The following is a 15655-nucleotide window of genomic DNA, read 5'->3' as shown; positions in this document are numbered from 1 at the left end:
ATGGACAGATCATCCAAAATGGAAATAAATAAGGAAACAGAAGCTTTAAATGACACAGTAGACCAGACAGATTTAATTGATATTTATAGGACATTCCATCCAAAAACAGCAGATTACACGTTCTTCTCAATGTGCATGGAACATTCTCCAGGATAGATCACATCTTGGGTCACAAATCAAGCCTTAGTAAATTTAAGAAAATTGAAATCATATCAAGCATCTTATCTGACCACAACGCTATGAGATTAGAAATGAATTACAGGGAAAAAAAACGTAAAAAACACAAACACATGGAGGCTAAACAATACGTTACTAAATAACCAAGCGATCACTGAAGAAATCAAAGAGGAAATCAGAAAATACCTAGAGACAAATGACAATGAAAACACGACGATCCAAAACCTATGGGATGCAGCAAAAGCAGTTCTAAGAGGGAAGTTTATAGCTATACAAGTCTACCTCAAGAAACAAGAAAAATCTCATGTAAACAATCTAACCTTACACCTAAAGGAACTAGAGAAAGAAGAACAAACAAAACCCAAAGTTAGCAGAAGGAAAGAAGTCATAAAGATCAGAGCAGAAATAAATGAAATAGAAACAAAGAAAACAATAGCAAAGATCAATAAAACTAAAAGCTGGTTCTTTGAGAAGATAAACAAAATTGATAAACCATTAGCCAGACTCATCAAGAAAAAGAGGGAGAGGACTCAAATCAATAAAATTAGAAATGAAAAAGAAGAAGTTACAACAGACAGCGCAGACATACAAAGCATCCTAACAGACTACTACAAGCAACTCTATGCTAATAAAATGGACAACCTGGAAGAAACTGACAAATTCTTAGAAAGGTATAACCTTCCAAGACTGAACCGGGAAGAAACAGAAAATATGAACAGACCAATCACAAGTAATGAAATTGAAACTGTGATTAAAAATCTTCCAACAAACAAAAGTCCAGGACCAGATGGCTTCACAGGTGAATTCTATCAAACATTTAGAGAAGAGATAATGCCCATCCTTCTCAAACTCTTCCAAAAAATTGCAGGGGAAGGAACACTCCCAAGCTCATTCTATGAGGCCACCATTACCCTGATACAAAAACCAGACAAAGATACTACAAAAAAAGAAAATGACAGACCAATATCACTGATGAATATAGAGGCAAAAATCCTCAACAAAATACTAGCAAACAGAATCCAACAAAGAACACATTAAAAGGATCATACACCATGATCAAGTGGGATTTATCCCAGGGATGCAAGGATTGTTCAATATACGCAAATCAATCAATGTGATACACCATATTAACAAATTGAAGAATAAAAACCATACGATCATTGCAATAGATGCAGAAAAAGCTTTTGACAAAATTCAACACCTATTTATGATAAAAACTCTCCAGAAAGTGGGCATAGAGGGAACCTACCTCAACATAATAAAGGCCATATATGACAAACCCACAGCAAACATCATTCTCAATGGTGAAAAACTGAAAGCATTTCCTCTAAGATCAGGAATGAGACAAGGATGTCCACTCTCACCACTATTATTCAACATAGTTTTGGAAGTCCTAGCCACGGCAATCAGAGAAGAAAAAGAAATAAAAGGAATACAAATTGGAAAAGAAGAAGTAAAACTGTCACTGTTTGCAGATGACATACTATACATAGAGAATCCTAAAAATGCCACAGAAAACTACTAGAGCTAATCAATGAATTTGGTAAAGTTGCAGGATACAAAATTAATGCACAGAAATCTCTTGCATTCCTATACACTAATGATGAAAAATCTGAAAGAGAAATTATGGAAACACTCCCATTTACCATTGCAACAAAAAGAATACCTAGGAATAAAACTACCTAGGGAAACAAAAGACCTGTATGCAGAAAACTATAAGACACTGATGAAAGAAATTAAAGATGATACCAACAGATGGAGAGATATACCATGTTCTTGGATTGGAAGAATCAATATTGTGAAAATGACTATACTACCCAAAGCAATCTACAGATTCAATGCAATCCCTATCAAATTACCAATGGCATTTTTTACAGAACTAGAACAAATCATCTTAAAGTTTGTATGGAGACACAAAAGACCCCAAAAAGCCAAAGCAGTCTTGAGGGAAAAAAACGGAGCTGGAGGAATCAGACTCCCTGACTTCAGACTATACTACAAAGCTACAGTGATCAAGACAATATGGTACTGGCACAAAAACAGAAACATAGATCAATGGAACAAGATAGAAAGCCCAGAGATAAACCCACGCACATATGGTCAACTAATCTGACAAAGGAGGCAAAGCTATACAATGGAGAAAAGATAGTCTCTTCAATAAGTGGTGCTGGGAAAGCTGGACAGCTACATGTAAAAAACGAAATTAGAACACTCCCTAACACCATACACAAAAATAAACTCAAAATGGATTCAAGACCTAAATATAAGACCGGACAGTATAAAACTCTTAGAGGAAAACATAGGAAGAATACTCTTTGACATAAATCACAGCAAGATCTTTTTTTGATCCACCTCCTAGAGTAATGGAAATAAAAACAAAAATAACCAAATGGGACCTAATGAAACTTCAAAGCTTTTGCACAGCAAAGGAAACCATAAACAAGACGAAAAGACAACCCTCAGAATGGGAGAAAATATTTGCAAACGAATCAATGGACAAACGATTAATCTCCAAAATATATAAACAGCTCATGCAGCTCAACATTAAAAAAACAAACAACCCAATCCAGAAATGGGCAGAAGACCTAAATAGACATTTCTCCAAAGAAGACATACAGATAGCAAAGAAGCACATGAAAAGCTGTTCAACATCACTAATTATTAGAGAAATGCAAATCAAAACTACAATGAGGTATCACCTCACACCAGTTAGAAAGGACATCATCAGAAAATCTACAAACAACAAATGTTGGAGAGGGTGTGGAGAAATGGGAACCCTCTTGCACTGTTGGTGGGAATGTAAATTGATACAGCCACTATGGAGAACAGTATGGAGGTTCCTTAAAAAACTAAAAATAGAATTACCGTATGATCCAGCAATCCCATTACTGGGCATATACCCAGAGAAAACCATAATTCAAAAAGACACATGCGTTGAAATTATCGGAATTAACTGAGCCAAAGTGATTATGCATTCTTCATCTATTTAGTTAGCACTTTGTATCATTATATACAGTTTACAATCCATGTATAACTTGTAGCTACAAACATTTTGTGCCATTAAAGCTCTCACAAAACTCAAAAAAAAAAAAAAAAAAGACACATGCACCCCAATGTTCACTGCAGCACTATTTACAATAGCCAGGTCATAGAAGCAACCTAAATGCCCATCGACAGACAAACGGATAAAGAAGTTGTGGTACATATATACAATGGAATATTACGCAGCCATAAAAAGGAACGAAATTGAGTCATTTGTTGAGACGTGGATGGATCTAGAGACTGTCATACACAGTGAAGTCAGAAAGATAAAAACAAATAACGTATATTAACGCATATATGTGGAACCTAGAAAAATGGTACAGATAAACCGGTTTGCAGGGCAGAAGTTGAGACACAGATGTAGAGAACAAACGTATGGACACCAAGGGGGGAAAACTGTGGTGGGGTGGGGATGGTGGTATGCTGAATTGGGCGATTGGCATTGACACGTATACACTGATGTGTATAAAATTGATGACTAATAAGAACCTGCAGTGTAAAAAAACAAACAAAAAAAAACAACTAATACTAAACTCTCTTTGGGTTATTTGTATGGAAATATGTTAATATAAATGTTTCAGAAATTACATGAAATTTCTAAAAATCTTATATGTTCTGGTATAATGTTATAAGTCATAATTCTAGTTATTACTTTAAAATGTATATCTCAAAAATAACTAAATTTCCTTGTCAATTGCATTATTATGAACTTTCATCAAATCTTTAACCGTGGTCATTTTTAAGTCTTTTGTCATTTACAGACAGTTCTGGGTGTACTCTGATGCTTTTGCAAAAATGTTCCTATAAAAGGGTTTCATCTTCAGGGAATTCATGGAAACGACTCTGACAAGTACAGGTTTCTGGTAACTGACTATACTGCTGAACTGAATGAATAAGCATTTTCAGGACTCTAATAGAAAACTGATGAATTCATATAAGTGCTAACAAAAGATCAAGATGAAAAAAAAATTAATTACATGGGACTGAGTGAACTGATGAGGATGATTATAATTTTTGTGACTTTCTGTTTGAATAAAAAAAAAAATCCCACAAGGACTCAGAGGCAAAAAATATACAAATCAATTTTCACTGCAAAGTAAAGGAGCTGTTACAGTGGAGGATTACTGGACTGAGAGTCAATATTATGACATAGTATGAGGGTGTTTTGTGTTTGGTAATTGCAATCATTGTTGCTTTTGTTGTGGTCATCCATGTACAATGCTTGGTGTCAGTCTATCTCTTGTAAAAATAAAATACAGTGTGTGTGTGTGTGTGTGTGTGTGTGTGTGAAAAAAATAAGTGTATAAGTAAGGGGCTGAGCACTAGTCTGTACGGCATGTGGATTTTGGAACGTTTAACAGATGTTTATCATGATTTGATTCGTGGCTTGGGTGGCAAGTCCTCTTTCTGGGCATCTTTTGCTTGACAGAATCCCAGCACATCTCAAGTTCCTGGATAGTTTACGCATCCTCTTCTGCCAGATATCAATCTAGGGGGTTTAGTGCTTGGATGTCAGGGTGAGTGTTGATGATACTCGGAAGATCTGGGGAAGCATGTTACTAAGTTGGTAAAACATTTCTTCAGAAATGCTCTGTTAAGAGGTAAGAAAAAAAAAGTTTGCACTTGTTAAATCATCACTGATTTAAAAAAAATGTTTAAGTATTTTAAAACATGGAAGTAATGGCAGTAGTTCTAGACATGGAGTGTAATATGTGAACACTATCTTTCAGAGCTGATTTAACTGCACAGCTGTGGGCCAGGGGTGTTTCTCTGGATCCAGCCTTTGAGAACCTACACTGTTTCTGTCAAATAATAAGTCTGATTACCAGAAAAACCCCTAGATAATAGTAGTGCATTCAGTGATAAAAGTACACCCGTTTTGCTAAATTCTACATAGAATACGGAATCATTCTCTGCTCACGTCCTTCTTTATGAATCTATATAACACAAATGTGGGGCGGGGGAGGAAAGATGAGTTAAGTTCAGCTTTGGGGTTTAATCAGAGATCCCTTGAGTGGCAGATACTAACGTCTTTGACAGTAAACTAAGTGCCTTGATGGCATCCAAACACTTCTCCCCTTAAAACACAGAAAGCTGCTAGCATTTTCTTATGCTATTTTGAGTTTACGGCAGTGTGCCTAGCTATGTCTGTGAGGAATATCACAACAGAGACTGAACTGGGGTGACAGCTATCCAGATAACACACCTGTGGTACCAGAAACTGCACTGTCCTAGAAATTCCTCCATCCCATGAAGCCATTTCCATCATGAAACCTAAAATAGAACAACAGACTTTGCTGAATTATGAGTTCTGGTCTTCAAACCTACCAGTCCTTTACTGAAAATAAACTGAATTTTCATTGTGGGGCTGCACGTCTTGACTTTTTAGGTAGCTACTTGCCTGTAGGAAAGGCTAAGCCTGAAGGCCAGATAAACTTCTGCAATCCTTATTTCTCCAGGCCAGAGAGGTTTCACATAGTTCCGTCAAAACACTTGTAATGATCATTTCTTAAGTCCTATTTTGCCTCCACACAATGAAGCCAAAACAGGTTATTAAAGATTAATTAAACACGTGGTTCTATTTTCTTTTCTTTTTAAGAAAATAAAAGGTAACAGAGAGTAAGCTCTATCAATGTCCAAATATCCTCACATTTCAAGAGGTCTGGAGGGAGTTCCCTGGTGGCCTAGTGGTTAGGATTCCAGGCTTTCACTCCTGTGACCCAGGTTCAATCCCTGGTCAGGGAACTGAGATCCTGCAGGCCGTGTGACACGGCCCCCAAAAAAAAGGAGGGCTGGAGATTTTATTTTGTGATTGGAAAAAGGTAGATAAAAAAGCCGCTATGAAATATTTGCTTGTTAAACCATTTAACTGAGGCACCAGATGACAGGGGTAACTGCTACAATTCTTTCTCCTGGCTTGCTCTACTTTCAATATTTTCAACGAAGAAATATAGGTCGTTGTTGTTAAATATAAGGTTATGTTTACCTTTGACACACTTAAACACAAGTTCTGCTCTCCTTAAGCACCATGGTATAGTCATTTCCTAAAAACAGAAACAAAACAAATCATGTTTTTAACTGAACTTTGTAAAAAAGAAAAAATATATATATATGGTCAGGCCTTAATTTATCTATAATGTTGACCATCCACTTACAGGCAACCATTAGCTAATTTCAGCTAGATTTCCTCTGGTTTTTAGGCATGTAACCTGTTCCAGCTGTTAGACTATACTTGTGGAATGCAAACTAACTGAATTAGCCTAGTCAATATAATTTTAAAAATGAACATTCCCTTAAAACTTTCTACATAATTAACTCTAAAGACATATATGTGACACAGGAACTCCACCTACTTCTCTCAATATGTTAGCATGAATAATTCTATTAAATGGTACAATATTTGAATAAGCAATGCATTAAAATGTTTTCCTTGGGGCTTCCCTGGTGGCGCAGTGGTTAAGAATCTGTCTGCCAATGCAGGGGACACGGGTTCGAGCCCTGGTCCGGGAAGATCCAACATACTGCAGAGCAACTAAGCCCGTGCGCCGCAACTACTGAGCCTGTGCTCGAGCTCATGAGCCACAACTACTGAGCCCGCGAGTCACAACTACTGAAGCCTGCACGCCTAGAGGCCGTGCTCCACTACAAGAGAAGCCACGGCAGTGAGAAGCCCTCGCACCGCAACGAAGAGCAGCCCCCGCTCGCCGCAACTAGAGAAAGCCCGCACGCAGCAATGAAGACCCAATGCAGCCAAAAATAAATAAATAAATTTTAAAAAAATGTTTTCTGTGTATAACATGTTATTACAAAGTACCAGAAACAAACAAGCACCCTATCTCAGCCACCTAACAAACCAAATTAGCTCTTTTTTGGACGCTCCTTCCTAACCCTCAACCAAGTGAGCACATGCGTGCTGCGAACCAACCAACCCACACATTTATGCTTTTCTGTGCTCATGATCAGCGATTGTGCCATTTTAAATTCTATTTCTTTTCGCTATTATCGAATTACTTTCCCATGCTGCAAGTGTTTGTAACTGTAACAATAAAATATGTTTATTAATTCATTATGGTGATCCTTCCTCTCTTTGGGTCTTAGGATCTTTTTTTACACTCTTAAAAATCACTGAGGACTGCACTGAGCTTTTGTTTATGTGGATTATGTCTCCTGATATTTATTGCATTAGAAATTAAAACTGAGAAAAATATAAAAACATTAATTTCATTTAAAAATGATAAACCCACCATATGTTAATATAACGTATTTTTTTAAATGTAAAGTTACTATATTTTCCAAAACAAAAAAATTTGAGTGAGAAGAAGGGCAATGCCTTACATATCTACAAATCTCATTAATGCCTGGCCTCATGGAAGACATCTGGACTCTCACATCTGCCTCTGCATCAATCTGCTGTGTGATCATACAGCCTCGGGAAGAACTCAATGACGTTCATTCAAGAATGAGAATGCAAAAGGCACAGAGTGTCTTAGTATTATCATGAAAATATTTTTAGTCTTGCTGACCCCCAGAAGGGGCTAGCATCCTGGGGGTATCTTCAGAACACAATTTAAAAACTGCTGTTTTATTGAGTTAATGTATCATAATTTATTTAAATGGCTCCTTATAACTCAATTTCCCCTTTTTGTTAATAACATTGCAGTGGACATATTTATGTATATGATGCATGTGTGTATCTACATCTATAGATGTCTTGTTTTTTGAATAATTTCTTGGGATACTTACTCCTATAGACTAGTGAAATAAAGTTCAAGTTCTTCCCTAAAAGGTAATATCAATTTACATTAGCCATTAGCAATGTATGCATCATCCAATTTCATCATATTGTTCACAACCATTTGGACACTTAAATATTATTTAAAACATTATTTAACATATTTACTAATTTAATAGATCCAAAACAGTATCACCCTGATGGCTTTTAAAAAATAGGCTTTGGGGCTTCCCTGGTGGCGCAGTGGTTGGGAGTCTGCCTGCCAATGCAGGGGACACGGGTTCGAGCCCTGGTCTGGGAAGATCCCACATGCTGCGGAGCAGCTGGGCCCGTGAGCCACAACTACTGAGCCTGCGCGTCTGGAGCCCGTGCTCCGCAACAAGAGAGGCCGCGATAGTGAGAGGCCCGCACACCACGATGAAGAGTGGTCCCCGCTCGCCACAACTAGAGAAAGCCCTCGCACAGAAACGAAGACCCAACACAGCCAAAAATAAATAAATAAATAAATTAAAAATTTCTCACTAAAAAAATAAAAAACAGGCTTTATTTTTTGAAACAGTTTTAGGTTGACAGAAAAATTATGAAAATGGTACAGAGAATTGCCATACACTCCCACACTCAGTTTCCCCTGTTAACATCTTATATTAGTAGAGCACTAGAAGTGAGGCTGTCTACGTACCTATCAAGAATAAAGAGAACATACAACACAAATGAACTTACCTACAAAACAAAAACAGACTAACAGACATAGAGAACAGACTCGTGGTTGCCAAGGGGGAGGGGGTCGAGGGAAGGAAGGATTGGGAGTTTGGGATTAGCAGATGCAAACTATTATATGTAGGATGGATAAACAACAAGGTCCTACTGTTTAGCACAGGGAACCATATTCAATATCCTGTGATAAGCCATAATGGAAAAGAATATGAAAAAAATGTAAATATATGTGTAATAGTCACTTTGCTATATAACAGAAATTAAACACAACACTGTAAATCAACTATGCCTCAATAAAATTTTTAAAAAAGGAATAAAGAAACCAGACTACATCAAACAATGGCAGGAAAATCCTTTAGCAATTCTAATCTACTTTGGGTTTTCAGCGATATGTACATCTAAAGCAATAGCAGACTACAACAACTGAATTTCTTTCTACATTGTAAAATCACAATTGTGAACTTATAGGAATTCGGGTGATGACACTGAGGTGAAATAACCAACACACACACAGACAGAGAAACAGAAAGTCCTATTTTTAACAATTGACAGAAGAAAATTATTAAGAGAGAACCTAAAAGTTCATTTTGGAAATGTTTCCCCACCAAATAAGGGCTTTATCCCGTATCATTTAAGGAGCCAGATGAATCAGAGGCCGTTAGAAAGAAGCAGCTAGAATCTGATCTTCCAAGTACCTCATGTACCTTTATTGAACTTAATCATAACTGTCAAATTGCCATGATGTCACTAAAGGATTTCTATTTGCAGTCAGTTAAAAATAAAACCCCAAATACATTTTTATTCTTTCTACTGGGTGCACTATTCTCTTTGTAAATGCAGTACTATAAACAAATTACTTAAAAACCAGAAAAAACCTGAACTACTATTGATACCTTATTATTAACTCAAATCCATAGTGCATGCAGATTTCCCTGGCTTTTACCTAATGACGTTTTCTGTTCGAGGACCACATCCAGAACACTTCACTCTGTTGAGTCATTATGTCGCCCCAGGCTTCTCTTGCCCTGAGTTTCTCAGACTTCCCTTGTTTTTGATGAGCCTGAGTTTTGAGGAGGGCTGGTCAGGTATTTTGTAGGACTCCCCCTATTAGAATTTGATGTTTGCATCATGATTAGACAGGAGCTATGGATTTGGGCAGGAAGACTACAGAGGTGAAGTATCATTTTCATCACACCATATCAAGGGTAGATCATCAATGTGATTTATGACTAGTGATGTGAGCCTGGAATACCTGGCTGGGGTGGTGTTTTTAAGGTCTCCAGCCCTGACCTTCCACTCTGTCCTCTATGGGAAGAAATCACTAACTGTGAGCAGCCCACACTTAAGAGGTGGAGATTTTGTGCTCCCCTCCTTGAGGATGGAGTATCTACATAAGTTACTTGGAATTCTTCTGCATGAGAGGTTTGTTTCTTCTCCCCTATTCATTTATTTATTCGAGCATTTGTTTATATCAGTATGGACTCATGGATATTTACTTTATATTTTGGGTTATAATTACCTAACCTTCTCTCAGTCTTGTTCTAATTGGCCTCTCCGGCAGTATTCACATTTTTCATGAAACGTGCCGGCCCCTCTCCTGGGCTGAGTGTCACTGAGCTATCCCAGGCCTTCACCCATCTCTGACGGTCTCTGCGATCTCAGGTCTAGTTATTGCTATTGCTTCCCGTGTAGTTTCCTGGACCCCAGAAATTCCCCTTCGAACTGATTTGGCTGATTTATCTGAAATACCTTTCTGATCACGTTACACTCCTGTTTAGTAAGCTGCAATTGCTTCCTACTGCCGCATGAATAACATCTAAGACTTTCTTTAGCATTTAAGGCTAATTACCTTAGGACCCAAACTATCTCAGCTTCTATGACTTCTAAATTAAAAAAGTGAGGTTTCACTCCAGCCTGCCTGTCCGCCTTTGCCTGAACATGATCTGCAATGCCTGTCACCCACTCCTCCCATTTTCCTCAAGCCATTTCTTCTGCCTAGAATGCCCTCCCCATTCTTCCCATCTGTTGAAACCTGCTCTTCCCTCCCTAACCATCCTCTCCTTCATGAAGTACTTCCTAGTTCCTCAGCTACAAATGGTGTCTCTGAACTCCCAGAGTACTTTGTTTTTGTTTAATCTCCATGATCACATTTTACTCTGTCTTTTTTTTTGGGGGGGGGTGGGGGGCGGTGGTAGAGGAATAGGTAGGCAGATGGGATCTATGTCTTTATTAAGGTGTGTGCTCTCTAAGGGCAGGAACCACTGTTTATTTACCGTTATTACCGTTATGATGACGTCTCCTGCAATACTGCGTGTACAGATGCTCAAGCACACAGGCTGAGTGAGTGAATCACTTATTATCCGTGGAAATTTAAAAAGAAAGTGACTTCCTCTGTAGCTAGAATTAGGCTTTGAGGGGAAACTACTTTTTTTTCTTTTTCTTTTTGGCTGTGCCTCGCGGCATGCGGGATCTTACTTCCCCGACCAGGGATTGAACCCGGGCCCTCAGCAGTGAAAGTGCAGAGTCCTAACCACTGAACTGCAGGGAATTCCCAGGAAACTACTTTTTTGTGTCCAAGATACTTTTAAGATTGATAAATAGGGCTTCCCTGATGGCGCAGTGGTTGGGAGTCTGCCTGCCAATGCAGGGGACACGGGTTCCAGCCCTGGTCTGGGAAGATCCCACATGCCGCGGAGCAACTAGGCCCGTGAGCCACAACTACTGAGCCTGCGCGTCTGGAGCCTGTGCTCCGCAACACGAGAGGCCGCGACAGTGAGAGGCCCGCGCACCACAATGAAGAGTGGCCCCCGCTTGCCACAACTAGAGAAAGCCCTCGCGCAGAAACGAAGACCCAACACAGCCAAAAATAAAATAAATAATAAAATAAATTAAATTAAATTAAAAATCTTTAAAAGATTAAAAAAAAAAAAGATTGATAAATAAAAGGGGTCTAGTTGCCAAAAGGGCTAAAAAGTAAAGAATCCTCTTTTCCAAGACTCTGGAAGCTTATAAAAATGACTAGAATTTCCTGATGTTTAAATTAAGTTTATAATACTTCTTAGCTTCAAAGTTCAGGAAGAATATTTCCTTGTAACTGCCAACGCTGTTACAAGAGAGCCATGGTGCCTTACGGGAGTACACACATGCATGGAGTGACGAGTTTTTGTCTTTTGGCTTATTTCTGCCTAGTTTAAAAAAATGTACAGAGGGAGCAAGGTGACTAAGAAATAACCTACCTGCAGCTAAGGGGAAATGCTGATAGCTCTGAAAACTACAATAATAATGTCTTGCATTTACATGGAACTTTACAATATACATAATTTGTATCTCACAAAAAACAACTTTTATAAACTAAAAAGGACACTGAGAAAGGTAGAGTGAACCTCTCAAGGTCATGTGACAGTCTGAGACCTGCATTTTTTCATTTTCTTAACAGTATCTTTTGATGAGAAAAGGTTTTAAATTTTAATGAAGTACAATTTATTAAGCTTTTCTTTTATGGCTTATGTTTTTTGGTGTCTTAACAAATCTCTGCTTAATCTGATACCAGGATTTTCTTTTGTGTTTTCCTCTAGAGGTTTTATACTATTAGCTTTTTTGGCTTAAGTCTATGATCCATTTTAAGTTAATTTTTATGTATGATTGTGAAGTAAAGCTCAAGGTTTTTTTTTTTGTTTTTTTTTTTCCTGTATAAATACCCAATTTTTCCAACACCACTGGTTGGAGACACTACACTTTCTCCCACTGAACTGCCTTGGCATCTCTGCTGTAAATCAAATGACCATTTATGCACAGATTTATTTCTGGATTCTTTATTCTGTTCCTTTGATCCACAGTCTATTCTTTTGCCAATGTCACACTGTACTGGTTATTGTAGATTGCTAAGCTTGTAAGCCTAGAAATCAATTGCTGTAAGTTCCCCAACTTTGTTCTTTTTCGAAATTATTTTGACTGTTTTAAGTCCTGTGTATTTCATATAAATTTTAGAATTAGCTTTATCTCCAAAATCACCTTATAAGGATTTTGATTGGGATTTAAATCTGTAGATCAGTTTGAGGAGAACTGATAACAGTACTGAGTCTTCCAACCAATGAACGTAGTATATCTATTTATTTAGCTCTTTTAAATTTCTTTCAGTAACTAAAAACTCAGTTTTGTAGTTGCTAGGTCGTTTTTCACAGCATCTTTTTACTTGAAGACATTTTAAGCTTGTCTTCAAGTTCTTTAAACACAGTAATCAACTATTTTATGGTCCGTGTCTCACGATTCCAGTGCCTCAAAAGTCTTTGTGTATCTGTTTTTAGGTTTCATTGTTTCTGCTGGTTTTCACTCGTGGTGTTTTATTTACTTACTCTTCACTTGCATTAAACATTTTATTGAAGGATCGTATGTGGGAATAAATGCTAAAGTATAACTGAGTATTTGCATCACCTTAAAATGCTACTCTAAAACATAACATTTTTTTGAAATACCACGGAAATAATCAGAATCAAGGAATTATTACTATTCATACTATTATAATAAAGCACTTGTTCTTACGTATAAAAAAGCATTATCTGACAGTAGCTTGTCTTATCTGTAATTTATTGTCATCCACGATTAGCCTTTGAAACATCTCAGGCTAAGGCCAAGGCTAAGCACTACTTACATGAGGACAACCATTGTGCAGTGTGAGCACAGAGCTCTGAAGGGCCAGCCTTCCGCACCAACAAACAGAATACATATGATCCCACGGTATTAAAGTCAGGATCATGATGGAAATGATGAAAGACTGAAGCACAAGTTAGAACAGGGATAGTTCTAGTGGTCTGACCAAAAGTAGATGGAAAGTATCAAGTCCCTTCACTGCCCCACTTCTCCAAAGATCATCCCCTTTTATCCCTCAATAGCTTGCTTTCTTGCTTTTGGTATGTGTGGTTAATAGCGTGGTCTAGAGCAAATATCTATGAGCCAAATTAATACAAACTCTTCAGAATGATGTGAGTTAACGCAAAGTTTCATTAGTGCTATACAGAGAACACACCAAAATACCAGCTCCGGGCAGGATCCCAGGATACCTTCGAAGTGACAGACAATTGGATTTTCAGATGACATGAACACTCACATTCTGTTTACTTTCGCTTAGCGCTACTTAGCAGCAGGTGGATCAGAAAGGAAACTAGAAAGCTGCAGGCACCTGCACAAATACACACCCAGGTGGTTTCTAAAACCCCCATTTGCCCACACAGAGGCTCCATCCCAAGCACCCCTGTCATTTGTTCCCTGATCGAAACCAGCACCTAAAAAGAATGGCTCTGAGGACTCTAAACCGCAAGCTTTAGATGTCAACAGGGTCACAAGAAGACATGATTTACTGGGTGTCATCGTGGGATGTGGCCTGTAGTCCTGTAAGGAGCTCTCTTCTGGAAGTAACCCTTAGTATATATTATACAGTAGGCGGCGTCTACGACACAGTGGGTCAGGTAAGCACAGAACGCTTTTGACCATGAGTTCTAACTAACAGCCAAGTGACTAAACCTTAGCGTCACATCTGTGAGAGCACATGTGAAAGAAATCCATTGAAGAAGCTGAACGGATCATGTGAAATACTTCAGACTTTGGAAATGAGGCAGGAAACTGGGCCTGGCGGCTATACTTTAGATGATAAGTGGGCACGGCACACACAGAGTAAATTCTAAACCTGTGAAATTGAAATGAGGATGCCAGTTCTAATTATGATCACAGACAATATCTTGTACCTAAAGTTAGTGGCCGCACTTTGACTACCCAACCTGAATCTTCCAGTTAGAGTAAGGCTGAACTGCAGAGGTGATTAACTGGTATATACTTTTAGGCCTTCACTGTGTGTCTTAGACGGTAGATATAAGAATTATTTCCTGGGTTTATGTACCCCTGAGGGAAACTGCAAGACTATCCTTTATCTCAAGCTTGTGCCTCGGAGGTTCCTGAAACACTCATATTAATCGGTTTCATAAGCATCATCAGAAGGTGAGAAACGGCAGTCTGGCTTTCTCATTTTTTACATTCAACAATCGCTTTGGGAAACTATTTGACTGGATCTACCAAAGCTAAACGGGTGTCTGGCCTACCGTCTACCAATTCCATGCCTAAGTATGTATCCAACAGAAATGCCAAAACATATATTCTAGAATGTTCACAGCAACATTCGTCGCAATAATCAAAACCTGGAAACCACCTGAATGTCCACAAACAGTAAAATGACTAAATAACTGTGGTGCAGTCATGCAATGGAACGCTGCGTAACAATGAGAATGAGCAATCTACAACCACAAACAGTACTATGGATAAATTTCACACACACAATACGGAGTGAAAGAAGCCGGATACAGGAGTATGTAAGATAGGATTCCACCCACATAAATTACAAAAACACACCTAACTAACCTGTGCTTTTCAAAGTGAAAACAGTGGTTACCCTTGTGGAGGGAGGGAATGTGGGTTAAGCGATGGGAAGGGGCGACACTGGGGTGCTGGCTGGTGACGTCCTGTATCATCATCTGGGTGTTGGTGTTCAGCTGGCGAAGATGTGAGCTGTATATTTATGTGTGCTTTTCTTTATGTGTGTTATATGCTAATAAAAGGTTAAGAACAACATCTGCATCAACCACAACAATTGTAACAACTAAAACCCTTCAGATCCAAATGATTCAACAAGTTAACAGCACAAACAAAAGCAAAGGTCAGGAGCTCAGGATTCGTGACCTGCAGGTTCATTCCCCGTCTATCAGGTTAGACTGAACTCCAGGATGACAGTGTCTTCAGATCACAAAGATCTACAGAGATAAAACCGGTAAGAGCAGGATGTCTTCCTTCTTGCCGATAGATTATTTTTTCCTTTCCTGTTTTTTTAAACTGCAATTCATTTCTACAGCTGTTTTTATCAACCCTGGGACATGGACTGTTTCCGACACTGTCATCATTACCTTGCACACACTGCAATATGGTAACTGAGAGTCTGGCAAGTCTGTT

At 38.4% G+C, this 15655-nt stretch overlaps 1 protein-coding gene and 1 long non-coding RNA gene across 14 annotated transcripts in view; one reads left to right on the top strand and one right to left on the bottom strand.

Moving 5' to 3' along the window:
- Positions 1–15655, bottom strand: part of FERRY3 (FERRY endosomal RAB5 effector complex subunit 3) — a 75600-nt gene that overhangs the window by 32705 nt on the left and 27240 nt on the right. For 5 of the 13 annotated variants that reach the window (XM_082421553.1, XM_082421558.1, XM_082421561.1 and 2 more), the window contains 3 exons: positions 6206–6263; positions 5426–5493; positions 3265–4810 (listed from right to left, as the gene is read on the bottom strand). The exons of 2 other annotated variants lie outside the window; for them this stretch is intronic. In XM_082421553.1, coding sequence (XP_082277679.1) covers positions 4718–4810; positions 5426–5493; positions 6206–6263 — 219 coding nt within the window. In that variant the 3' untranslated portion in view covers positions 3265–4717. Of the gene's footprint in view, positions 1–3263; positions 4811–5425; positions 5494–6205; positions 6264–9539; positions 9770–15655 lie in introns of those variants that run through there. 6 more of the 13 variants (XR_014252648.1, XR_014252649.1, XR_014252650.1 and 3 more) reach the window with 3 other exon arrangements.
- LOC309641526 lies at positions 6283–13850 on the top strand. The gene is made up of 2 exons (XR_014252668.1): positions 6283–8169; positions 8492–13850. It is a non-coding gene; the product is annotated as an uncharacterized lncRNA (long non-coding RNA).

Source organism: Balaenoptera physalus, assembly GCF_965194825.1.
Source record: "Balaenoptera physalus genome assembly, chromosome: 13".
NCBI lineage: Eukaryota > Metazoa > Chordata > Mammalia > Artiodactyla > Balaenopteridae > Balaenoptera > Balaenoptera physalus.
The sequence above is the reverse complement of the archived record's forward strand: the minus strand, read 5'-3'. Positions and strand labels throughout refer to the sequence as shown.